Source organism: Ochotona princeps, chromosome 25 (assembly GCF_030435755.1).
Source record: "Ochotona princeps isolate mOchPri1 chromosome 25, mOchPri1.hap1, whole genome shotgun sequence".
Taxonomy (NCBI): Eukaryota; Metazoa; Chordata; class Mammalia; order Lagomorpha; family Ochotonidae; genus Ochotona; species Ochotona princeps.
The window spans coordinates 26,102,652-26,130,272 of NC_080856.1; the positions used below are offsets into that span (position 1 = coordinate 26,102,652).

At 43.9% G+C, this 27,621-nt stretch overlaps 1 protein-coding gene across 3 annotated transcripts in view; it reads right to left on the bottom strand.

Moving 5' to 3' along the window:
* Nucleotides 1-27,621, bottom strand: part of CUL1 (cullin 1) — a 69,282-nt gene that overhangs the window by 19,168 nt on the left and 22,493 nt on the right. For 2 of the 3 annotated variants that reach the window (XM_058655001.1, XM_058655000.1), the window contains exons 2-7: nt 21,820-22,120; nt 8,429-8,603; nt 7,487-7,654; nt 5,235-5,285; nt 4,942-5,032; nt 4,132-4,295 (exon numbers count right to left, since the gene is read on the bottom strand). In XM_058655001.1, the coding sequence (XP_058510984.1) occupies nt 4,132-4,295; nt 4,942-5,032; nt 5,235-5,285; nt 7,487-7,654; nt 8,429-8,603; nt 21,820-21,959 (789 nt within the window). In that variant the 5' untranslated portion in view covers nt 21,960-22,120. Of the gene's footprint in view, nt 1-4,131; nt 4,296-4,941; nt 5,033-5,234; nt 5,286-7,486; nt 7,655-8,428; nt 8,604-21,819; nt 22,127-27,621 lie in introns of those variants that run through there. The other variant, XM_058655002.1, reaches the window with a different exon arrangement.

Consider the following 27,621-nt stretch of genomic DNA (forward strand, 5'->3'; position numbering starts at 1 on the left):
GATTATCTCAAGCTATTCTAATGATCTAAATGAGAGACTAAACTATTTTGATTATAAAAGACTTCAGTATTTCCCAAAGTGATTTTCATATTTCATATAATTTGCAGAAACCCTGAAAACGCAGGAGGTATTATCAACCATAGCCAATCATTTAAATCACAGACATTAGCATGGCCTAAATTTTGAAAAATACACTTGAAAAATACCGATAGCATATATTAAAAAAAATCAATATATTTTATACATGGTGATCTCCAACACATCAGTAAATATACCCAAACAAAAACAGGTCAAAGGAATAGACAATTTGCAAATAAAAGTTCAAAGTTCTTAAATTTTCAATATAGTAATTTTGTTAATGAAATACCACTTCCTCTAAAATATACACAATATATCAATATAACAGATCACCAGTGAGCAGGCTGCAAAAAACCTACAGCATTATTCCAACCTAAGTTGCACACATAATCAGTAAAGGTGTCCCAGGGTTGTAAACACATTTCTTGCATTTTCCAAAAGGCCTATAACTAATACATAATGTTGCTTTTCTGATCACAAAGTTATTTTAAAACAATAAGAGACTCTAGGGGTAGGTGCAATAAATAGCTCAACTGCAAGTGCCAGTATCGCATGTGGGTGCTGGTTTGTGTCTGGCAGCCCCACTGCCCCTCCAGCTCCCTGCTATGGCCTGGGAAAGCAGTCGAGGACGGCCCAAAGCCTTGGGACCCTGCACCTGCATGGAAGACACATCAGCACCTTGTAGCTCCAGCCCAGCTCAGCTCTGGCTACTGCAACTGTTTGGAAGATCTTCCTGTATCTCTGTAGATCTTGCACCCCAATAAAAACAAAATCTTGTAATTAAAAAAAGAGAGAGACAGAGAGAGACTCTATAGTTGTAACTTGGAAGTCCTAGATTATTAGAAGTGCACCGCTCCATTCTGCTGTTTCACGAAGAACAGAACACAGAACATGGGAATGAAACAGCACCACCCGTTTCTTGGACGAGCATAAGCACTCTGCGTAGCAAAGAAAACTTCATCCCTTTCCAGCTGAAAGACCGGTTTTTGGTTTCATTGCTGATTCCTGTTGCACCAGCTTTCCACTCTTATGCAACAAACAGCAGCTGGGCAAACAGGCATCCAAGGGATTCCAGACATGTTCAAGTCGAGGCATACTAGCATGTCTTACTGCTAAGGAAGCCATAGTTGTAGGAACTAAGTGTAAAACGACTTTGTATGGCTGCATGAAGGACAGCCATCTTCATTCTTGGTGGCTTTCAAGCCATACAAAGTCGTTTTACACATAGATTTTTAACCTATTTGTATTTACTTGAATAAAAGAATGACAGCGACCACAACCAATCTTGCATCTGCTGGTTCACTGCCCAGATGCCCGCAACAGCTGCACCTGGACTGTCTGGGGAGTGAACCCACAGATGGGAGCTTGTTTGGCTCTTGGCTTTTTGCCTCCCAGATAAATACAATTTTAAAAATTAAAAATTTTAAAGATTAGAATCCTTAAACAATCACACAAGGTTTTAATAGTTTGGCTTGTTCTCAATCATTCCAGACAGATATTACAAAAATACTACCATGGCTTAGGTCTATTTGCTAATCAAAGCCATTCTTTCAAATACAAGCCAAGGAATTTCAAATCTTTCCAGTCAAATGCTCCTGACCTCAGAGGACAGCGTCCTGAGGCTGCCAGGCAATCCGCACGTCTAGCCCGAACTGACTGCTCAAAGCAGAATACTTCTTGCAAATCAACACTTCAGTATTGTTCATGAGATGTTTTACTCTATTTCCTGCTGGAATGCTTCTTTTAACCTAGGTGTCACTTCTTCCTCAGTTACTGACTAACATGTCTTCCCTTTCGCCATGCAGCTCTGCGTCTAGTCAGTCACATACGGGAGCTTCAATTAGATGAGTATACACCAAATACTCCCTACCAGATGCTATTCTGTGTACTTATACACACAGAAGTTAAAATCTCATTTAAAGTAATTTTAAAATTAAAGCTTTCCATTATTTATTTCCATTATTACTATTTCCATCACTATTATTATTTACACGAGAAAATTATAGAAGAGAAAGGTTTTGATCATTTCCCCTTAGTAAATGGTGGAGTACGGATTTAAAATTAAGATTCATGTTTCATTTGGAGACAAAAGTGAACAGTACAGAATCGCATGATTGAATTCTCACTTATGTTTATAGACTGCTTGCATTACAGACTTTCAGAATGCGATGGAAGGTATACCTGACATGATCCAAGCAGAGCTGAATCTAACTTTTAACTTCTAGAAAAAAATACCTTTATGGGAATCAGTGCTCAGGCAGGGCTCAGGATGGACAGGACGGGAACACGGCTTCTCCAGCTGCCTCTGCTTTCAGGCCTGACTTTAAACATCAGTTTGTCTGCTGATGTTGTGTCCTGTCCAACTGGTCTCCTTGTACCACAGTGCTACCCCCTTCTCCAGGATGAATCACTAACTCAACGACAATACACACACAAGTCAGAGAGAAAACAGGCCTCCACTATTCCTCACAACAGGTTCCAGTGGATGGTTCAGGGCCCGGCGGCGTGGCCTAGTGGCTGAAGTCCTCGCCTTGAACGCCCCGGGATCCCATATGGGCACCGGTTCTAATCCTGGCAGCTCCACTTCCCATCCAGCTCCCTGCTTGTGGCCTGGGAAAGCAGTTGAGGATGGCCCAAAGGCTTTGGGACCCTGCACCCGCGTGGGAGACCTGGAAGAGGTTCCAGGTTTCTGGCTTCGGATCGGCGCGCACCGGCCCGTTGCGGTCACTTGGGGAGTGAATCATCGGATGGAAGATCTTCCTCTCTGTTTCTCCTCCTCTCTGTATATCTGATTTTGTAATAAAATAAATAAATTTTTTTTTTTAAAAAAAGTGGATGGTTCAAAGGGATCACCACACAGCAGATGTCAGCAAGAGACGGCCTCACTGACTGTAAAACCAAGTAACAGCAATGCTAAGATTCAAAACAGATTCTATTTCAAAAGCTCATCTATCAGGCAGCTCTCTGAAATTCAGATCATCATAAAACAGTTGAACTCCAAAATACAGATACACAAAGAACTAAGAGTATTTCAGGCATAACACTCCTGAATCACTCTATTAGTTTCTTAGCTTTTGAGAGTAAATTTGTTGCTGTTGTTGAAGACTTTCAATTGCAAAAATTCTAACGGCCCTCCCCTTTTCCACACATGCAGAACTCCAGGAACGAGCTGGGCAGGACTTTGTTTGGCAGAAGCAGAGCTGATTCCCCTCACTTTCTCTCATCATACAGGCATGACTGTGCAGCCTGCTCACTCGCCAAGTGCACAGGGGTTAAAGGGCAAGATCCATAACTCACCAGAAACCCAGCACATGCACGCGAGGCTCCACGGGCCATAGCGCGGAGGACAAAGCACGCCTGCTACCTTCTTTCTTCCCTTTTAAATGCAGACAAAGCTGTACCGGCACCTAACCACACGCCCTCATTCTCACAATGCTAGGTCTGCTTTTGCTCCATGGTGGTAAGAGAGACCACTGGGCCACAGACACTGAAGTATTATTCTCCAGCATTTGGCACAGAAAGTTGCTGACTCCCGATGCAAGTCCTTCCTCAGAGCCCAAGCCCAAGATTCCTGTATTTCTAAGAAAATGCAGAATATATCCACCAAAACTTGGTCACACCACTTGATACAGAAAAGGATGCCCCATGGTTCTCCCCCACGACGAGTCAAGTCCTATTGCAACAGGACCTGACTTTATAGACTCTTAGGGAGGCATTTAGAAGCAAAACAAGCACTGAAGACTTTCCAAATCTGGTATTTATTTTTTAAAACGTTCTTACATAGTAGATTCATATCCTAGGAAAAATAGGTCAAAAAGGCAAGTCACGTGGTTCTTACAACACACAGCAAGAACTCCTGGGCACAGCTACCAAAGGAATTTCTAAAGGTTTCTTGGAGAGTCAGAAGCAGTAGTTACAGCCGCTGAAGACATGCTAGCACAACAATGTCCAACAAATGACTTGTGCGAAGCAGAGTGCAAAAACAGTAACTCACTTGAAATGACAAGGGCTGTTTTAATTTAAGTCTATTTTAAGTATTACATGTAAGCTTACCTTTTTCATATACTCAGTAACTGGGTTCTGTTGCAAGAATTCTGTACTCTCTCTGGTATAAAATCTCTCTGTGTCAGCCAAAAATTGAGATTCAAACGATTCTTTATACACCGTTAACGTAGGGCCCTTGGCAAATGCGTCATCTTCATTTAGCCCCAATTCCACTAGAATTAAATATGAGCTGTATTTCAATTATTCTATTTTTACGATATATTTAACAGAATATACTTATATATAATACCAAGTTAAAGTTAAGACTTAAATATAAATGTGAAATGACAGGGCACAAAGGCAATTATTATTTACTAATACTAAAGCGTATTATCTCATATTATATCCAGGACATACAGAAGTAATTCATAGTAACCCATAGTCATGCATGTTTCATTTGGAAAACTTTGTATTTCCAAAAGCAACAAAAACTTCTAACAAAAACTTCTAACTTAAATTTCCAAAGAAATACCATGCTAGACAAGGTTTTTAAACACCGTATTCCCTTTTTCTGTCTCATTTTTCAAGCTGACAGGTTTATCATGCAATTCAATAACACTGTGCCACATTAAACAGCCAGGAGTTTGTGATGAAACCAGAAAAGAAAATTTCAAACATCTATCTCATTAAACTTTCTCTAAGACAAAAGGATCAAACAACTTTTAAGAGGGTAAAATCAAATAAAATATCACTGACTAGGAATTCCCGAGCACCTCTGCCAATGCTAATGCTTCTCCTGATAATGTTAAATCCTTTAACTCTGGCCCAGCACTGCTATGTCTGCCATTTGATACAAAAACTCCAATGAACTGGATTTACCGTAAGACTGCACAACTCCACTGATCAGTCTGGTATTGATGGTTTCACCATTTCTTTCCTTTTCAATTAACTTTAAGACAGCATTTGTTACCTTGAAAGAATATAGGAAAACTATTAGACATATGAGTTACAGAATTTAACATTTGGTATGGCATATCTGCTTCAACACTCAGTCATTAAACAGTTTGAGATGAGATGTACTCTCCAGGAAGATGCAAGCCGAGCAATGCTCATGAGAGAGCCTACAGCATGGGGTCCCACCAAGAAGCACACACAGCCCCCCAAGCAGGTACCTGTTTATTCAATGGCCTGAAAAGACAGTCTCTCCAAGTCACCAATGCAAGCTGGATGGGGAGAAAAACAAAGTGTGAAATGTCTATACTTGTGTCACATTTCCACAAGACTTTTGAAGTCACAGGAAATATATACATGGATATAAGATTTTACCAAAATATTCAAATGATAGCTTGGCAAACATTTATTTACCACAATGAAACCAGACCACTCTAAGAATGGATACTTTATCAGCTCACATTTGAACAGTTTAAAGGGAATTTTGCATTAGAGAGAACATTCCCATCAGCTTAAATAACAGTGGATTCAATCTACAAATATGCTTTCTGGGTCAAATAATTTTAACATTTGACCTAGCAGAATAAAGATAATTCCATTCATCATCATGGCTTCCTAATACTCTCTAAAATAAATTATAGACTAAAAATCTAAGCTCTGAATCGTGGTGATGATACACAGGTAAATATACAAGCGCGCACTTTAAACTCCAGATGCTTCCGCTGGATGCAGGTCAGGTGCACGAGCTGAGACCCCCACCTTCCCTGCACGTACATCCACGCACAGCACACTCATTTGTAATGAGCATATATAAAGATGATACGGTTTATTCTATGTGTTTTTCTAAACTTCCCACAGGAGTCATATTAGCAAATTAATATAAAATGGTTTCTGAAAAGAGGAATATTAGAATGTACAGATGAGTACTCTGTTGAGATCATTCAGTTAAATTCAACTTTGTTTACATAAAAATATACTGCTGACTAGCTCTTTAAATGTATCAGCCTTATTTCTTGCCAAATTCAAATTGACACACAGCTCGATATTTTGAGGTTTATATTTATATTGTATTTATTGAAAAGATTACATGCAAATCTAATCATCAAAAACTTCAAAGTAGTATTTTGGCTAAAAATTATAGGAATGTGAAAGTTAAAAAAAGAAAAATAATAACACGAAAGTAATATTAAGAAAATAAAGTAGTAACAATATAAGAACAACATATACTCAGGACTAATTAAAGGGTTAGAATGCACGGCTCTTGAAAGTGAACTAAAAAAACTCAAGAAAGATGACTATACACTCTAGAAAGCACCTCTACTTTTTCCTTTATATTTTCTTTAACTATTGTTAAACACAGTATGGGAAAAGTTAAAAACTAGTCATTTTTCAAGAGTCTGGGTAATACTGTTGGGCGTACATGGTTCTGTAGCTAAGTAGGCTTCCAAAAGCAATCAACCAAAGTTACAGAGCTCCTATGCTGAAAATGCTGAGGCTCAAGAAAGCATTTGCATATAGCAAGAAGCCAGTCCACCGTGGGTACATGTATCGAAGCAGCACTTGCATATGATAAACATACACATGCACAATTTTGCCAATTAAAAATTAAAATATAAATAGGGGGAAGTATAAAAACCTCATGAAAAAGATAACTCTAGGAAGTTTAAAATGTTATGATGATTAAGGGGGCATTTGGTTCATCAGCTGCCAGTCTGGGTGCCTGGTTCGATCCTGGCGTCTTGGCAGCTCACTCCAGAGGCAGCAGGTGACGGCCAAGCCCTCCGCTCCCTGCTGTCCATGGGGGAGATCTGACCGACTGCAGGCTCTGGGTGGTGGCTTGGCCCAGCCCTGCCTAGCGCGCGCTTCTGCAAGTCAATCAGTGCATCTTGCTCTCTGCCCGCTGCCTTTCACGTAACATGAAAATAAGTAAGTTTTCAAAACCTTTACGGGGCTGGCACTGGGCCTCTGCTTCTACCCAGTTCCCAGCTAGCAAAAGGCCCAAGTGCTGGCGCCTGTCACTCGTAGGGCTCCGAGACCTGAATATGTAAGTCTAGTCCCCTTGCGTCCACCTGGCCTAGCCCTAGCCACTGGCTGCAGCCATCTGAGGGGTGAACCAGCATACTGAAGATCCGTTCCTCCCTGCCCAATCCACTGTAACTCCAAATAAACACACCCTTAAAAAAAGACCCTTCACAAGTATACTGCAAACTCCAGTAGGAAACAGTGCAGGTCTGTCACACACATCAAACTTTTTAACAATAAAAATTAGTCATACTTCTGAGCCGCATCGTATTCCTTCTAATTACATTTGTCAAGAGTTAAGCAATGAGATATTGCTGCTGTGCCAACATTCTTGAATACAGAGATAAGTTCATCCACTACTCTGAAAACAGCTTAATATTTGCCTCCATCCCCTTATTGAAAGGCGAAGTAGCTTAGGAAATACACATGCAAAGGTTAAAAAAGACCTTACTGAATAGATTTCATATATTCCTTTTCGTCCTTCATCACATTCGCGGCGAACCCAATGTCTGTTGAGGTAGGCACAAATTCCATTCAACACTTTGCTTGAAAATCGATAATCTTCCCATTGTTGAGTGTAGAATTTCAGGACACTCTCATCCATCAAATCTTCTCCATCCTAGAAATAAGTGAGCTCAAACTTTAAGATGACTAAGTTGTCATGTAACAAAGATGAAAGTGAAAATAAACTGATAGCTTTAAAAACCATTGATGCATGCTGCTAAATTATTCTGCACAAAACATGCTAATACACATTCTCACAAGAATACAGCAACATTTCTTCCAAACGACAGAGTCACTCGTCCACCTTGTGGCTGGACGTGAGCGGCACAATACTCTGCGACAGAGCATGAAGACTGAGCGAGGGCAGGGCAGCCGCCGGGGAAAGACCCCACTGCTGCCCTAGCAAGGCTCGACACAGGCAGCACTGCTCCAGAGGGATGCGGCTGGCTGGAGTGAAACCCGATCTGGCTGACTGGACAATTTCACGGCTGTTTTGAAAAACGTATTCCCAAAGTATAAATAACCTTTTAATTATTTATGTCGTTTGCTAGAGAATGCCATTATTTGGGTCAAAATAAAGCACAAGTAATCTGAACATACAATTACGTGCTTTAAGTGAAAAAGCTCATCAACCTCCAGCAAATACAAAACCACTAAATCGTTTAAGGACAGTACTACAATGGTTTTAAGACTTATCAAAACCTCCTAATGTAACAAATTAAAACAGAGTATGGTTATGAAGGTTCTGTCTTCATTACAGTAAAAAGGCTAGGCAAGTCATGTTAACACCTAAATAAAATTAACAAACAGTGAAAGGGTTAGCATTTAGGTTAAAACCATTTCCATTTTTTTGCATGCTAATTGCTCATATAGATGTAAAATATCTTACCTTAAGAAGATTTGTCAAGTAATTCTTCAAAAATTCCTTAAGTCGTTTGTATAATTCCAAGCCAACAAACTGAGCTCCACCAGGCGTCTGCCCCTTTTTGGACTTGGAAGGTGGGACCCCAGCCCCCCGGGCTTGGTTGGACTGGTGTACGCTAGTGCAGTAGTTATAAACATGACTTGGAAGAAAGTTAAGGAAACTACATCGTAGATATTGACAGTAACGACTGTGAACACATCTGCTTACAGTATCTACATGCTCAAAATATCAGCCAAAGCCTACTGAGAAACTGGAACAGAAAAAGATCCCATCCAAATGATCAGTAACTGACTGGCGAATGCCCCATTTGCAAAGCTGCAGAAGGCCGAGGGGGGAGCACAGTGGAATGTTCCAGGATACTGCCACAAAATCATCATCATCATCATCCTCGAGACCTTTCAGATGATCTACCACGACTGACCTTGTGGAAAAAGTGCCGAGTGTGTTAGACTGCATGGCAAGAGCCGGCAAGGCAGGCACAAACACGGGCTTGCAGACGCAAAGGGAAAAGCAACTACGGCACTGAGAAGACAAAGGGAACTAAGTAACCACACGCTCTGCTCGTGTTCGGTTAGGAATAATGTTCCCACAAGTGCACATTATAAATAAAGAAGTAACCAAAACTTTTCTATAACTATTTTTAACATCAAGCAAAACCCCATTTTGAAGATGAGTGATGAAAACAAAAACACAAACAACAGTACGTAAGAACCACGGCCAAACATTAAAGTCACTGACGTCCAACACCGATCAAGCAACAGCAGTGCACACAGCCACACAGCCACGGAGAGGCAATTGAGGAAACACAGGTCGGCCAGGAGCAGAGATGGGCAGAGACAGGGAGGGCCGAGGAGGCAGACACAGGGAGGGCCGAGGAGGCAGGAGACAGGGAGGGCCGAGGAGGCAGGAGACAGGGAGGGCCGAGGAGGCAGACACAGGGAGGGCCGAGGAGGCAGGAGACAGGGAGGGCAGAGGAGGCAGAGACAGGGAAGGCCGAGGAGGCAGAGACAGGGAGGGCCCAGGCAGGGCCAGGAGTTAAGGAAAGATAGTCTACAACAGTCTGTATTTTAAAATGTGTTACACATGGCTTAATAAATGGAAACTATAAAATAAAAAAAAATACATAGGAACACGTACCTGTTAGGGAAGTCCTTTCTAATAAGCATACTGTTGATGTAAAATTCTTAATTGAAGTAAAAACTACTATAGACTAAATTAAACACAATGTAAAAATGGATCTCTACAGAAACACATGTAAAGAAAAACACTGACAGAGCATCCCAAAGAAATTTTTACTAATGGCCAAAAACTGAATATTCCAGCCCTCAGCAGCAATCGAGGAACTGTTTCCTTACGAGCTGTTTCAGAGTTCAGAGAATCACAGGTTACAGACGACGAGGCCCAGCATCAACTCGCCTCCCGACCTTCCCACACTTTCTCGTCACCTGCAGCCCACCTCATCTTCTTATGGAAGGCGATGCTAAGTGTTAGCAACGCTGCGCTGCCCACACCCACTGCTCCCTTTTCTCACCCTAAGAGCAAACAGTCCATCATTTGGCAGGTGACAATCCTGCCAATGTTCTCACTCTGCAAGATAGCAATACAGGAAATACATTCTTCTGCCAGTTTTATATTTTTATATTACATAAACTGCAACGTGCATTTGTTTATGACACCACGAGAGACGTCTACCATATCCTCTATGGGATATATCTCTAGTGATTTTTCCATTCTCTCGTTGATGAACCTTGCTAAGGATCATTTCAGCAGCTAAATTTCAGGTTTTTACAAACAAAGCTTGTAAGGAATAGCAGGGGAGCTTACAGGTCCACGGAAAAATGCAACTGTCATATGTGAGCTTGCAAACTTTCTGAGGTCTCCTCCTATAACAAGCATAGATAAGCATAACTGCGTATCCCCTGTAGGCACAGGCTGACCGGATGGTAGGAGGGGTGCAGATGAGCCCTACAAGGTGGCTGTACAGTTCCCAGCAGTGCATGGATCTCCACTGCCCACAGCCTCACTCAAGCACGTGCAATACGCATGTCTCTGTAGTGCAAGGAAGCATCTTAGAAACTTCGCGTTTTTAATCCACCTTTTGCACACCATCTGGTTTCATCCTTCACCCACCGAAAGGTTTGCTCAGACATTACCAACGTGAGTGCAAAATGTACAGTTTCAGAAAACAGTTCGGCAATTTCTTAGGCAAATTGTGATATTCATAGAATGCTACTTGGCAGTTTAAAAAATGAACTGCATCATGAATGAATCTCAAAAATATGGTGAATGGATGAAGGCAGATACATACAATTTCATTAAATAAATTCCCAGAACAGGCAGAGACACTCCTAACATGGTGACAGAGTTCACCGAAGTCCTTTCGTTTGCTTTGAGAACTCAGGAATCAAGAAAGGGGCCTTGAGACAACTTTTTGCTTTTCTTTCAAGATTTTAATTTGTTGATTTGAAAGGTACAATGCAGAGCGAGAACAGCGAGAGACGACCCTCCACTGGGTCACTTCCCACTCGGCCGCAAAAGCCAGGCCCAAGTCAGGCTACAGCCATGTGGGTGCATGTGGGTGCCCGTGGGTGCAGGGGTCCAAGCACGCAGACCATCTTCTGCTACTTTCCCAGAACACTGAACTCCAAGTGGAACAGCTGGGACTCGAACCGCCACACATACGGGAGGCAGGTGTCACACCTGTGGCCACTTGGGGAGGGAGTCAGAGGACAGAACACCTTTCTGTTTCTCTTCTCTGTACTCCAAAGGGCCTGGCATGCTAGCCTAGCAGCTAAAGTCCTCTACCTCACACGTGCCGGGATCCCACATGGGTGCCGGTTCTAATCCTGGCAACGCTGCTTCCCATCCAGCTCCCTGCTTGTGGCCTGGGAAAGCAGTCGGGGACAGCCCAAAGCCTTGGAACCCTGCACCAGCATGGGAGACCTGAAGGAAGCTCCTGGCTTCGGATCAGCTCAGCTCCAGCCATTGTGGTCACTTGGGGAGTGAATCAGTGGACAAAAGATCTTTCTCTCTGGTTTTCTTCCTCTCTGTATATCTGACTTCCAAATAAAAACAAATAAATCTTAAAAAAAAAGATTGTCCCCAAATTGCTGTGTCCCAATGTTTAGTTTTCAACCTTTATGTTTCTGTTTTGGTGTATCTATGGGAAGCTACCACAGCAAATTTATTCAGTTGGCGGGGAAGAGCCTGACAGTTTGCTAAGTTTAGCTTTACACTGCTCCTGTGCGATTGGTTGGTTCCTTGTGCCTCCTGGAGTCTTCCTGTCCCCCTATGGAGATGGAAGCCCAGCACACTGCACTTCTTGTAGACACTGAGGCTAGACACTCCCTGTTCCCGCAAGGGCACGCCACACTCTAGGTGCGCACTGTGCCCTGAGTTGGTGCTTGAACGCTCCTGGTCACAGTGTCTTCATGGACCACCGCTCCTATTGCGTACGCGTCCGACATTTCATAATCTCGTATCTAGATTCAGGTCAAACATTTTTCATCACTTCATCTTCATTCAAACTTCCTAGTCTTTCTTGATCTACCATCTGGTTAAGTAATTTTCTTTCAGCTGTGCTAAATTGTAGTTAATTTTAATGACTTAATTTTATATTCATAGCATCTCTGAAAAACATCTCCCATAGTGTTTCATTCCTCTGGTTTTTTTTAATCCTTCGTTATTATTTCACACTCGTGGCTCTCTATGGGTCCTTTTAAGTTCCTAAAGGTCTAATTATATTTGTCGCATATACTAAACTTTTAATTTCAATCAGGCTATATTTAATTGCCATGCTAAAATCAACTTATTACACTGTTTCAAGATTCCAGATTCTAGAAATTTGGCAACTACAAAAAATAAGACATTTTCCATAAAAAAGTCTATAATAATGAGATTTCAAAGAGCTCATGGAAAAAAAATGAAATTAAAAAAATGACACTCCCTTTGCATGAATTTTTTTTTTGACTCTTCAAATGTAGACACTAATTTCTGCCGCACCCTGCCCCGTCGCTTACTTCTCCAATACCAGAACCACTGGCACAGAGCCTACGCTCCCAGAGCCACGTCCTCACCCGATTCCGGACCTTCTGTGTTCGCTTTCCCTACAGTGGACTCTCCCTCGCCTTCCAACTTTAACTCACATTTGGTGGGATTTTCCACACTAATAATTTGGGGAAATCTTCACATCAGCTGCTATCACAAACACCAACCCTTTACCTCAGGAGCTGACCACCGCGACCGTCCCTACCCTTCCCACAGCCTGAGTTCAGCTTGAACACTCACCTACGTGTGTCCTTGGGACAGCAGGTCATGATTAATATTATTTTTACTTCACCTTTCTACTAACGGGTATCTGGGCTTCCCAGGGTTTCTATGTCCATGGCAACATGCTTCCAGCCCATTCCTGCCTGCCATGCACAAGGCTTTGTTTGCAGCTCACCCCCTCCCAGGATCTTCCTGCTGCCACCCAGGGGCTCCCCACTGTCAGCGCCTTCATTCCATCAAGCCAGCAGTACACCTAGGATTCACTACATAACTCACCCAGCAACCAGTGCTAGTCACTTGGTTCCAGGGCTGTTTCCTAGTATTATATTGCTTTCCAACTATTAAGTTAAAAATGTTCTTAAACAAAATTAAACCCAATGGTAGCTAAATGCAGGAAACTGAGGCCAGACAGCTGACATGCTTATAGTGTTTCTGGAGGACTGTCTGGAAACATTCCCAACTCACCTGTATCCCTTCTAGTGCAGTAAGTGCATTTCTAAGCGTTTATCACAGGGAAACCACTATGGAAATACGTTTTCAGTATTGCACATAATAGTACAAAAACTTTCAACAATCTAATTGTCTAACACAGGGAAATAGTCAAATCCACTGGTGGGCATTCATTTCGATAGTTTACAGCTTTTTCATGACAGAGAATATACAGTTAAAAAGACCAAACTGTATTTACTAGGCTTCAACATATCAATATTTGCATTTAAGGAACAAAAAGAAAAAAATGCTGCCATGTAAAATAACATACATTCCTATCAGGTGGAACTTCACCGAAACAGTATCTGTTTCAGATTTGTGACAATATTATCACAAGTACATACGGAAAAGACAAACTGCTAAGACATCCCTAGAATGTCTTCCTCTTCTCACTGACTCTGCTGAGGATGTCTGCTCTCCCACATGAGGCTGCCCTGAGCCATTGAGTGCCTGCCCACTGAAGGGCAGTGGTCCGAAGTGGACCCACTACCTCTGCCTTAGCAAGTCCCACCCCTCCCCAGGCCTTTCAGGGCACACGGGCTTCCACGTGGTTTACTACAAAGGACACGGGTGTGTTATGACTATGGCTGCTCTGCTGTGCCACAATGCATAATCAATGCGGAAAGACGTCGATTCTGGAGCAGGAGAGAGAAAAGACGCACTGGAAGCCAAAGAGGCTAAAAACCTCTTGCAGACAGGAAAGAATTACATGACAAATGCCGAGAAAGAATTAAAATGGTCATTCACCACTCAGCCAAAACAACAAAGGTCAGATGACAGCAGAACAGCTTTAAATGCTGAAAGAAAAAAACCACTTTATAAATTCAAGATTCTGTATCCAGTAAAAACATCCTTTAAAAAGTAGGGAAAATGAAGATACTTTCAGATAAAATACAACTCGAGATTCCCACAGTCCGACCTGCTCTTCAGGCTAAAGGAGACGGGCAGCAGGTGGACGCCCACATCCTCAGGAGGAAAGGGAAAGCTAGGTCACCCAGCTACACCACAGCCCCCTCAGGCACCCAGAGACACCGCAGCCCCCTCAGGCACCCAGCGACACCGCAGCCCCCTCAGGCACCCAGCGACACAGCAGCCCCCTCAGGCACCCAGAGACACTGCAGCCCCCTCAGGCACCTAGAGACACCACAGCCCCCTCAGGCACCCAGCGACACCGCAGCCCCCTCGGTCTGCACAATGAGAACCACGAGGACCCAACGCCATTTAGCAGAACACTGTCTCCATCCATAAGGGATGTAGGACCCAGTTCCAATCTCTAAGGCAATCTCACAACCTCACATGTATGTACTCCGCAGCGCTGCAGCCAAAAGCCAATCTATAGTAAACTGAAATTCTACATGATCTCTAATAAACCAAAAACAGAGAGGAAGGCAAGACCAAAAACAGTGTCAGGCAAGAAAGAAGAAACAGCTCTAAAATCCACCACTTTGTATAATGAATGTGAATGGGCTAAAGCAGTGATCAACATGCAGAGATGTAAGGATGAATATTAAAATATGAGGAAGATACAATTCACAATCAGATAAAACCTCTACGACTGAATTATAAAAAGTAAAATATTCCCTGTAAGTGAAACAGAAGCTGGTAAAAGACTTTCCAAAACACACTCACACGGGTATCTAGCAGACCACAAGAGTGCAGGGACACGAGGCTTACACATGGTCCTCCCGGGGACAGGGAGGCCAGCTGTGAGGCCAGAGAGGGATCACCGTGGCTGGGTGGCCAGGCTGAGTCAGCAGAGACCAGAACCACAGCGGGTCTGAGAGCTCCGCGCCCACATGCCATTGCCAAGGGGCTGGGGTTCCATCCAGGGTCTCTCCCAATCCCACCTTCCTGTGTGCTGTGGGAGGCCCCAGGTAACTGCCACTCACACAGGAGATCTGGACTGAGTTCTAAACTCCTGGCTCAGCCTAGCCAAGCCCTGGCCACTGTGGTAACTAACGACACTTAGGAGAAGGAACCATCAGTTGGAAACTATCTCTTGGAAACTAAACATTAAAAAAAAAAAAAAAAAAAAGCAAGGATTTTGGAAGAGAAGTCTTTCTGAATTAGCAGGAAGGGTGCCCCCTGTGTGGGGGGGTGTGCAGGGCAACGCTCTTAATGGCTCTTAATGAACCAGGATCCTGCTCGCCTCCCCTTCCCAACTGCTGTCCCAACAAGCGCCAGTAGCTACTTTAGATGAGTACGGAGACTGGATGATAAATACTGATATAAAAAGTGGTCACCTCTAAAGTTACTCTCAGGTAAAAAAAGTTAGAATATAAAATAAGAGGTAAACATAGGAATAAAAATAAGGAAACAAAAATGAGAGAAAAATAACAACAACAACAAAACAATAAAAGCTTCATTCAGCAGACAGAAGGTTAGGTTTTTCTTTTTCTTTAATTAGGATACAGAGTCTAACAAACCCACACATTTAACTTTGAAGACTCTGAGCTTCCTTCCCAAGGCGCCCCAGCAGAGCTTCCTCGGCAAAAGAGAATGAGATCCAAGCAAGATATTGGCGTTGCGGCACAGTGGGTAAAGCTGTCTGGTGCTGCCGCTGGCATCCCATCTAGGCACCAATTCCAGTCCAGGCCCTTGCTAACACATGTGGGAAAGCAGTGAGAGATGGCCCAAACACTCGGGCCCTGCACTCGTGTGGTCGACCTGGAAGAAGCTCCTGGCTCCTGGCTTCCGCCTGGCACAGCCCTGGTCATTGAGGGCATTTAGGGAATAAACTAGGGGATAAAAGATACCTGTCTCTGCCTCTTTAACTCTATTTTTCAAGTGAACAAAAAAGCAAAGTTGCAGATTAACTCTAAGACCCGATGGCATCACAGACGGAGGGTTAACCTGTACGCAGACCCCAGTCATATTTTTTATTGAAAATTTCCCCACTTAGCATGCTTAACTACACTGGAAGTATTCTGTGTATTGTGTAAGTCAATCATTCCAGTCCAACAATATTCGTAACAACAATCCCACCCAAGAACAAGATAGCGGAACAGGGTGAGGGCATGTCAGAACGCACGGAGAAGGAATGACCAATAAGCAGACAGGTGTGATCCGGGGAAATGGAGGCCAGGCTGACAGCGAGGGACATCTGGAGACCCTGGACACGGGAAAGGAGCAGACAGCGCACTGGTGCTGCACTGAACAGATACCCCAGCGGCGACTGGAGCTCCAGGGGGAAGTGGAAGGGGAATTCAGGAGGCAAATCCAGCCAGAGCACTGCAGGCTCCACTGATGTTCTGAACCCATCACAGGCAGAAGCAGAGTGGCAGAGTTCCAGCAGACGGGTGTGAGAACGTGGCAGATTTCACGGTGCGGCCACCACCAGTGCCACAACAGATGCTATTTTTTTTTAAGATTTACTTATTTTTATTGGAAAGTCAGACATACAGAGAGGAGAGACAGAGAAGAAGAACTTCTGCCCAACAGTTCACTTCCCAAGCGGCCGCAAGGGCTGGGGCTGAGCCAATCTGAAGCCAGGAGCCTGGAGCTTCTTCTGGTTCTCCCACGTGGATGCAGGGTCCCAAGGATTTGGGGCAACCTCGACTGCTTTCCCAGGCCACAAGCAGGGAGCTGGATGGGAAGTAGAGCTGTCGGGATTAGAACTGACGCCCATATGGGATCCCGGCGCGGTCAAGGCGAGGACTTTGGCCATTACACTATCATGCCGGGCCCAGATGTCATTGTTTTAGTTCGGTGGCAAACGCTCTGGGGGACAGACAACAGCAAGCTGAGGATGCACTAACCCCGGGGAGCACTCACTTCTGGCTCATTGTACTGGTCCCACTGGGGAGATATGCCAATTGACAGCCCATGGGTCCCTCAAAAATAGGTTTGGGTTGTCTCTAGACCTAATTGCCAGTAGCTTCCATCAAGAAGAGGAAAGAAAAAAATCGAAACTCTGCAACCGGCGAGGTGACAGCCCTGTTGATCTAGTTTAAAGTCACAGCTTGTGTCTCTTTAATCCCGAGTACTGCAGGAACCGGGGTCAGAAGAAAGGCTGAGCGGGCAGTGGTGCAACCACAGCATGGGATCACAGGGTACAGAGGCGACCCAGGAGCTTCGGCTGCAGAATCGGGGACAGGACTGAAAACTCGCTAGAGGGCATGGTACAAGTGATGGCAAACGAAGAACTGGGCACTGAACAGGACCAGTAAGGTCGCCTTGCAGACCTGTGGAAGATACAGGTTAAAGACTTGTCCCAAGGAAAAAAAATCCACTAATCTTAGCTTCAATGGTAAGGGCAAAAGAAGAGGCACACACAGTGACTGAAGTTACTGATGCCTCCCCCAACAAGGGGCAAAAGTTGATTACAACCTCAGAATTAACTGAAGAAGATATCGAGCAAGTGCCAGATAAAGAATTTTTAAAAACGGGTATGAAGCTCCTTAAAAACAAGGAGCACATACAGGAGTTGTTCAAGCAATTTAAGGAATACACTACACAGGAAGTAACAACACTGAAACCAAATCAAATTAGATTATTAGAAATGAAGTATAGAGCAAATTAAAAATTCAATGGAAATCCTCAATAATAGAATGAATGAGGTAGAAGAAAGAATCTCAGAACTGGAAGACACCTCCTGCAATAACAATGAAACCAAACACTGGGAGAGGAAGCGAGTAAACTAACAAAAGTATCCAAGAATTAAGGGACACCATCAAAATGCCATACATAAAAGTTATGGGAGTTTCAGAAAGCGTGGAAAGAGAAACTGAGCTAAAAGATGTATGCAGGGGCCCAGCACAGTAGCCTAGCAGATGGAGTCAGTGCCTTTCATGTGCCAGGATCCCAAGTGGGCACCTGTTTGTGTGCCGGTTGCTGTACTTTCCATTCAGCTTCCATGTGACCTGGGAAGGTAGCTGAAGGAGGGCCAAAACCTTGGGACCCTGTATCTATGTGGAAGAAGTTCCTGGCTCCTGGCTTCAAATTGGCTCAGCACCAGCCCCTGCAGCCACTGCAGCTACTTGGGGAGTGAGCCAGTGGATGCAGAGTCTTTCTGTCTCTCCTTCTCTCTGTAAATCTGACTTTCAAAAAAAACATCTTTAAAAAGAAAAAAAAAGATGTATCCAATGAAGAAAGAATTGAGAATTTCCCTAACATGGAGAAAGAACTGGAAAACAAAATACAGGAAGAGCGCAGAAATCCAAGTAGAGTCAACCAAAAGTGCTCCTTGCCACAACAGATCATAATCAAGCTCTCTTGTTGAACATAAAGAAAAGATACTTAAGTACGCACATGAGAAAAGTCAATTATTTTACAAAGGAACCTCAATTAGACTCATAGCTGACCTCTCAAAGGCAACTCTACAGGCCAGAAGAGAATGAAGCGACATAATCCAGATGCTGAAAGAAAAAAAATTGTCAGCCCAGAATAATATATCCAGCTAAGCTTTCCTTTGTATTTCAAAATGTTTTCACAGCAAAAACTGAAAGGCTTCGCCTCTACCAAACCTGCCCTATAAATGTTAAAGATAACATACAAACAGAAAAAAAAAAAAATAACGCTTCCCAAACTCAAAAGCAAATATAGAGAACATCTCAATAAATTCACAAAAGCAATCTAAATACAACAATGAGAAACCCAATGCTAAAATGACAGGACCAGATCACTACCTGTCAATATTAACCTTGAATGTAAATGGCTTAAACTTATCAGTCAAAAGACACAGATCAGCAGACTGGATCAAAACACAGGGCCCATCTATCTGTTGCCTATAGGAGACACATATTGCCAACAAAGATACTAGGATATTGAAAGTGAAAAGGATGGAAAAGGATATTCCAGGCTAATGGAAAGGAAAAACAAGCTGGTATAACCATTCTAATATCAGATAATATAGACTGACTGAAAAGCATTAAAAGAGATGAAGAATACCACCACATAATGATCAAGGGATCCTTTAAGGAGAAAAAATTAACATAACAAATGTATACAAACCAAATGCCAGGGCACTCAGCTATGTGAAATAAGTATGAATGGATTTAAATGGAGAAATGGGTTCCAATACAGTAACAGTGGGGAACCTTAACACTTCACCAACTTCAATGGACGGGCTGACGAGACAAAGGCAACAGAGCTCAACCGAACAACAGAACGAGCGTACGTAACTGATTCCTACAGAATCTTTCGCCTTACAGACACGGCACACACTTGTTTCTCATCAGTACCGGAAACCTTCTCCAGGACTGATCACAGCACAGGCCACAAACCAAGCCTCAGCAAATTTACAAACACTGAAATCATACTGTGTAGTTTTTTTTATTAGAGTTTCCTCTACTTTATTCATTCAACAGTCATTTATTAAGCATGTAATATGAAAGTTAAATAGAATCCAGCCATAGGTAAAAAAAATACAGTTGAGATCCTGAAACTCTATTGGCCAAGTGGGAAGCACAGAGGTACACAGTAAGCTGAGTTATAGTATCAGACACGGGATGTTAGAGGTTTGCACGAGGTCCTCCAGGAATGGAGAAAAAAACCAGGCGTGAGTGAGGAGGGAGGCACCATTTGTACCAAGTGTGGGGAGGCAAATGGGCATTGCCAGATAAGGGAGTGCCTGAGGGCCGGTGCAATGGCTCAACAAGGAAATGCTGCACCTGCAGCAGCATCCTGTACGAGTACCAGTTCTAGTGCCAGTTCTAGCGCCAGTTCTAGCGCCAGTTCTAGTGCCAGTTCTAGTGCCAGTTCTAGCGCCAGCTGCTCCACTTCCAACCCAGATCCTTGCTTATGGACCATAAAGCAGCTTGAGTCCTTGGGCCCCTGTAGTTTATCAAACCATCACGGAGTAAAGCTGAAGACCAACAAGTCAAATACCCCAGAAGATATGTAAATGCTTAGACACTGAACAAATATGTTGCTAAATGAACAATGGTTTACAGATTAAATCAATGAATAATTTTAAAAAAGGCTTGATACCAATGAAGGCATCAACACAACATATCGAAACTTGTGGGACACAGTCAAAGCAATGTTAAAGAGTAGGGTTCATTTCAAACAATGCTGTGTCAAGAAACATGAAAGGTACCCCGTGGAACAGCTTAATCACATATCTGAAGCAGCTTAAAAAAACAAAAACAAAAACAAAAACCAGCAGGGCCCAGTGCGGTAGTCTACTGGCCAAAATCCTCGCCTTGTATGCGCCAGGATCCCACATGGGAGCTAGTTCATATCCTGGATGCCCCACTTCCCTTCCAGCTCCCTGCTTATAGCCTGGGAAAGCAGTTGAGGATGGCCCAAAGCCTTGTCACCCTGCACACACATGGGAGACCCAGAAGAGGTTCCTGGCTCCTGACTTCAGATCAGCTCAGTTCAGCTCCAGCCGTTGCGGCTACTTGGGGAGTTAGCCAGCAGATGGAAGATCTTTCTTTCTCTCCTTCTCTCTGTAAATATGACTTTCTAATAAAAAAAAAAAAATCTTTTTTTTAAAGTGCCCTATAATATAAATGTAGACACAGGGATATGTGTATATACAATACAATTTAAGTTCATTATGAGATACAAAGTTTAATATCTGCTTAAATTTAATGTTATTTTAGGATTCTAAAATATCTGCACATTTAAAGGTATACCAAACTATCACATAACCTAGTTTGCTAATCATGGATATATGCATGTTAGACTTAACCTTCCATTGAAGTCCTAGAGTCGGTAGCAACCTGTAGCCTTAACTAGGTTAGCTTTAATTTCAATTTTATATTTGTATTGAATCAGATAACTCTACAAGTTAAACAGTGTTTCTCTGAGGATATATTCCTAGTAACTCTACCTTATACACTCTAATGATCTTTGTTAAATACAGTTCTTTTATATATCAGGAACCAAATATAAAACACCTTTTTGATACCATGTCAGTAATAAGGACTGTAACAAGAAGCTTGTTCTATGTGCTATCCATTTAGATGAGGTCAACAAACCTTTCCTACAAAGGGCCATATCATACAAACTGTAGGCTTGATAGACCAGATTATTTCTGATAGAACTACCAGCTCTGACCCTCCAATGTGAAGGCAGACACAGATAACATCCAGACACACGGACACATACAAAGACATGACACCCTCCACGCAGTCACTGCTGTCTAAAGAACTTCGACAGTGACAGAACTGTTCTAATGTCTGAGAAGCATTTATACTGACCAGCAACCCGTTAGACTACTAACCAGCCCATCTGTCAGCAGAACAGCAACCCATCAGACTACTAACCAGCCCATCTGTCAGCAGACCAGCAACCCGTTAGACTACTAACCAGCCCATCTGTCAGTAGACCAGCAACCCATCAGACTACTAACCAGCCCATCTGTCAGCAGACCAGCAACCCAGACTACTAACCAGCCCATGTCAGTAGACCAGCAACCCATCAGACTACTAACCAGCCCATCTGTCAGTAGACCAGCAACCCATCAGACTACTAACCAGCCCATTTTACTTGTGTTCAAATAACTGAAAGCTAAAAACGAACTCTGTGATTATAGCACAAGATGAACTGGAAAAACAGTGGGACATTTCTTAGATTATAATTCATAGATTATACCAGTAAATAATCACAATTCTGACAGCTTAATCTCCACTTTAGCATGAGGATACGTATAGAGTTCCATGTATCTGGATTTAGCCATACTTTGTCTGGTATACACCTGCTGGATCCCAGCTCTGAGGTCGTCCCAGATCTGATCGAGGCCGATCTGCTTCAGTCCATGGGGATTCTGACTCCTGTTGGAGGACATGGTGAGCAGTATTCCGAGGTCGTCCAGCGCAGCAATCCTTGTCCAAGATACAGCTAATTCTCCATTAGTTGAAAATACACAGGAGCATTCCAAATTTATTCACAGCAGCTCAGAAAGGATGTCCTTGAAATGTAGAAAATGAAATCTCATTGCAGGAAAACCTAAAGAAGAGATAAAGACAATGAATGAATTCTAACACCCTGGGGTAGGTGATAAGATGACACCCACTGACAGCAATATTCAATCTGTGAGGCCTCAACAGGTACCAAAGATCCTCCTCCTACGTGGAAACCCACTCACATTAGGCGGGCGACTTAGGTGTCTCATTCAGAACCATGATGCTCAGCATGCATGAGAAATGCTGAGTTGAACTTGGCACAACACAACCTGTCCCTGTTGCCTTTTCCACCTTCTAAAGTAATCAAGACATGTACCTTCTGAGCTATGAAAAATCAGAACATCTCCCCCTCCCCACCAAAATGACATGCTCAGGTCACTGCCAGAAGGATAAGCACAAACCACTAATATATAGGAAAAACCACTCCAGCTCGCTAGTTTTCTGTGAATTTTAGCAATTTTTCACGTAATACTTGACAAAAATACAAATGCTGGTGAGACTGGGGGTGAAGGGAAAGGGGCGCTCCCGTTTTAGGAGTGCACTGGCAAGAATTAACAACATTAGAAATGTATCCTGAATTCAGGGTCCCGGCAGCAGCCAGGCTTTCATTAAAAGTCAGATTCACAGGCTTTGAGGTAAGACGCCAGAACAAAAAACCCAGTATCACACAATCAGAAATCTTAGGTCAGATTAAAAAAAAAAAAAGACTTATTTTTATTGGAAAGTTAGATATACAGAGGAGCAGAGGCAGAGAGGAATCTTCTGTCCATTGATTGGCTCCCGAAGTAGCCACAAGAGCTGTAGCTGAGCCAATGTGAAGCCAGGAGCCAGGAGCTTTGGGCCGCCCTCGACTGCTTTCCCAGGCCACAAGCAGGGACCTAGATGGGAAGCGGGCTGCTGGGATTAGAACCGGCGCCTATTTGGGATCCCGGTGCGGTCAAGGCGAGGACTTTAGCCACTAGGCTACTGCGCTGGGCTCAGGTTACAGGTTAGATTTTAAAGCCAATATGGATTACATAGTAGCATCATTTTTCCCAAGAAACTTTTGTGTTTCCTTTTTGTCACCCATGTGTTGGTTACTCAGCGGCACGTTTTTTCATGGTGTTATAATTTGTTGTTGATATTGTTGTTGTGGCTGTTCTAACTCATACCAGTTGTTGACCTTGTTTCATGCCTTCTCAATTATGGAAATGTATAGTGATGGAGTACTGGGGTCTACTATATATAGATGTGGGGGTACAATGGAACATGCATCCCTGCTTCCAGATGAAAGATGGATTCCCAGTGAAACTGTTGGACATGTGCAGACAATGGGATGCTGGACTGACATTGTCTGTACCAACAATGTCGGGGTACACGTAAATAAGAGATTGATGGAATTATGATTCCTTATGAAGGACTACACCATTGTAGTAAAATGGGGAAAATTTGTCGGAGGGTTGGTAGTTTGGGGGGGAAATCCCAGCCTACATGAAATTGTACCACATAATTCCAAATTTAAAATAAAAATATATATATATATAAAAAAAACAAAGATTTTCAAGCCAGAACAAAGTATGTACATGGGCATGGACTTGACAAGTTTTTGCACCTAAACAATTTTATCTTGAATTCCATTTTCTCACGCATTTCTTCAAGTACCCTTCCTCAGGAAATCGGGCCATGACCAAGCTCGTCACCTGTGTTAAGCACTGTCAGTGGTTTTGAGACGCACGGCCCGCAGCCTGGCCACTCCGGGCACTTGGCCTGAGCTGCCAAAACAGAGGGCAGTGAGCAGAGTGCAGCACCGAGGCCCAGCCAGCGCCGAGGCCCAGCCAGCCCCAGCTCTCACAGCTGCAGTGCTCGCCGGAAGACACACCATGCTCACGAGCTCTCGCCAGGGCCTAGAGAGGGGCAAATTTCATTTCCTTGAGGAGGGAAAAAAAGGGCAGAAAATGCAATGTATCAAAGACAGGAACCATGGCGGAACCAACCGTATCTCCACAACCAGTGCAAATGATCACCTCTGTGGCCCGACATTACACTTGACTTTCATCTCTCTAGGCAATACAACATGATGGAACGCAAGGACCAAAATCAACAGGCCCAACAGAAGGAGGGCTGTGTACTTAGGAGGAGATAAAAGCCGACAGAATCAACTTTAAACCCAGCCCCTTACAGGCAAACCATAAACTAATCAAACAGCCCATTTCTCAAGATTAACGAGGCATATGACTTCTTTAAGAACTACAAACCCACAAAATAATCTTCAAGAACCATGAAAACACATCCCCTCTGATATTACTCATTTCAAGTTTCATCTGCGCATTCCAAGTATCTTTTTAAAAAGCACACTGACAACAGCCTTCCTCTACACATGAACTGAAAACACCGGCCGACTTCAGGTATATGAGCTTCAGCGAGATGAAACTCTTGGTTATAACACTTCAGAGACCTTGGTAAGAGAACAAATTTTATGAATTTCCCTCAAGTTAAGCATCTTGCACTCAAAAGACTTAGCCATAAGATATTCCAGAAAACACTAGTTCAGGGAACATGGCTTAAAATAAAAAATAAATAAAACAAAAAATAAACTTTTCTGTGCTAACCCACATATTCATTGGTCTTTTTTCACTTAAGAATGAGATATACCTCACTTCACTTGATGAAATACACATCACTGTCTTCCTGAGGTATGTAATATTCTACTATTCCTCCAACCAGTCCCTGCTACACAGTGTTCAGGTATTCGCTTTTCATCAAGTACACAAGCAGTCTTGTAATTATTTTTACTTAAGTGAGCATAGGATAAACACCTAGTGAAAAGGCCAAGAGGTGCTTCCTACAGAGGAGACTCCAGGAGCACCCGAGGGATGAGGTGGGGAGGCAGTCACACGTGCAAGGTGTCCCAGACAGTTTTAAGCATGCGCAGCTGACCCGAGAGCCTGTAGCAACCAGTGACACTGGGAGACCCAACGGAGCTCAACCTGTGCTGAGGCAGCAGGGCGGCCCCTGCCTGCTGGGGCTGGGATTGCGGCCCGGGATTGCGGCCCAGCCCCAGGCACTGCCTGCTGCACGGCTGGGAAGTAGGGTGGCCTCTGCCTGCTGGGGCTAAGCTGTGGCCTGGGATTGCGGCCTAGCCCCAGGCACTGCCCGCTGCACGGCTGGAAAGCAGGGCGGTCTCTGCCTGCCGGGGCTGGGCTGCAGCCTGGCACTGAGGCCCAGCCCCAGGCACCGGATCCCACCCGACAATTCCTAAACACAACAGCAGAGAAGTACACAAATAATGAGCACGACTGTACCTACTCTCAGGGGGAATCCACAGATTTTAAGAAAATTCTGTGCCCTCCTCAATTTTGATTCAAATACTGCAAACATTGAATTACCTTTTTTTTGGGGGGGGGGCGGCAATCAACGCAATCCTGATAGTTGCCTTCGTTCCAATGAATTAAGACCAAACACATTTACCCTGTTATAAACCCCACTGATGCAGAGCATAAACACAATTCAAACCAGAGTAGTAGCACAACACAGCAGTTACAGCATTGCTGAGAAACAGTCTCTAGCTCAGTTAACAATCATGTAGGTAAAATTCACTGTTAAAAGTCAAACAAAACTAAATTTAGCTTTTTCTAGTTTAACAGCATTTTCCAATCGGACTACAGTCAATGACCTGAGTACTGTGCAGCACACCGTGTTTGGAAGCCGCGGGGAGACGCAGCTCTGGCACTCCGGCTTGGGCCTGCAGCGGGCAGCCTGCAGCGGGGTGGCCTGTAGTGGGGTGGCCTGCAGCGGGGCGGCCTGCAGCACCTGCACTGTGTACCAGGCAGCACACTTGGACACATCTGCTGCGTTGTCCATGAAAGCAAGACACATAAACCGGAAACAATCCACACACCAACCAACATAACACAAGCAGGACAGTCACAACAGATCACACACAAAATAAGCTGGCTTCAGCCACACACTGAACGTAGGGACGAGTTTCAGAAAGACTATGTAGTGAAGCAGGAATACATCCAGTACAAGATGATCACACAGATTCATTCAAGAGGCTGCTGTTGTGGCACAGCATTCTGGGCACCTGCCCACAGTGCCGGCTGCTCAGTTTCCAATCCAGCTCACTGCTGGTTCACCTGGAAAGGCCTCTGCGTGCACACGGAGACCTGGCAGAAGCGCCGGCCTCCTGGCGCCAGCCTGTGCGGGCTTCAGCCGCTGCAGCCATTTGAGGAGTGAACCAACAGGTGGAAGATTATGTCTCTCTAGCTCTGCCTTTCAAAAACACAAACAAAAAGCTAAAACAAGTTAAAAAATAATAATTCAAAGAGTATCTCTATAAAGGAAGCCTGACACAGCAATGATAAGCATGAGCCTACACAGCACGTCTGGTGGGGTGCTGGTCACCACAGCTGACGGCGCTCATCACGTTCCCTTACGCTCACGTGCACACCCTCTGATACACATAGTTCTGGTTTCCTTTCAAAAGATTTCCTGATTTCATTGGAAAGGCAGATTTACAGAGAGGGAAAGATATAAGCTTCCATTTGTGCTTCTCTAAGTGGCCACAGCGGCTGGAGCTGAGCTGACCCGAAGACGGGAGCCTCCTCCAGATCTAAAGTGGGTGCAGGGTCCCAAGGCTTTGGGCCGTCCTCTCCTGCTTTCCCAGGCCACAAGCAGGGAGCTGGATGGGAAGTGGGGCTGCCAAGAAACAAAGCAGTGCCCACATGGGATCCCAGTGCTTGGAGGTGGAGGATTAGCCAATCAAGCCATTGAGCCGGACCCAGATTCATATACTTTTATGGGTAAAATTATATGATGGGTGCAATTTAAGATGTTGTAGGTTAAAAAAAAACCCCTGGGTCCAGCATGGTAGAGTAGCAGCTAAAGTCCTCTCTTTGGCACGAAGATTCCATACGGGTGCCAGTTCTACTCCCGGTGGCCCCACTTCCCATCCAGCTCCCTGTTTGTGGCCTGGGAAAGCAATCGAGGACGGTCCAAAGCCTTGGGACCCTGCACCCACTTGGGAGACCCGGAGGAGACGCCTGGCTTCTGCCTTCGGATCAGCACAGCTCTGGCCATTGTGGCCATTGGGGAGTGAATCTGCGGATGGAAGATCTTCTTCTCTGTCTCTCCTCATCTCTGTATATCTGACTTTTCAATAAAATAAGTAAATAAATAAATCTTAAAGAAAAAAAGCCTGAGTGATTGATATGCAGTAGGTGCTATTCCTCATAATAAGAAGTTAACATAAATTATGCAAATCAATACAACATAGGAATTAAAAGCCGAAAGAAAAGCAAAAGAACCTGAGGAGAGGGCTAAAGGCCATTCCAGATCGTGTTGGGGCTCACATAGACAAGGGGGGACGGGGAGGCCGCTCGTGGCCAGAGGAGCGCCCTTGCTGCTTCGCTCACAGACGAGACCCAGTGATGGTCTATCACAATTTCTTACATGCATAGGAGAGCTCTAGGCTAATGTGTACACCCAGTACCAGAGTTAACAACTGGAAAGCTCTCTAGCTGAGAAACTCTTAAATTAAGTTTTAAATGAATATAATGTTTGCAA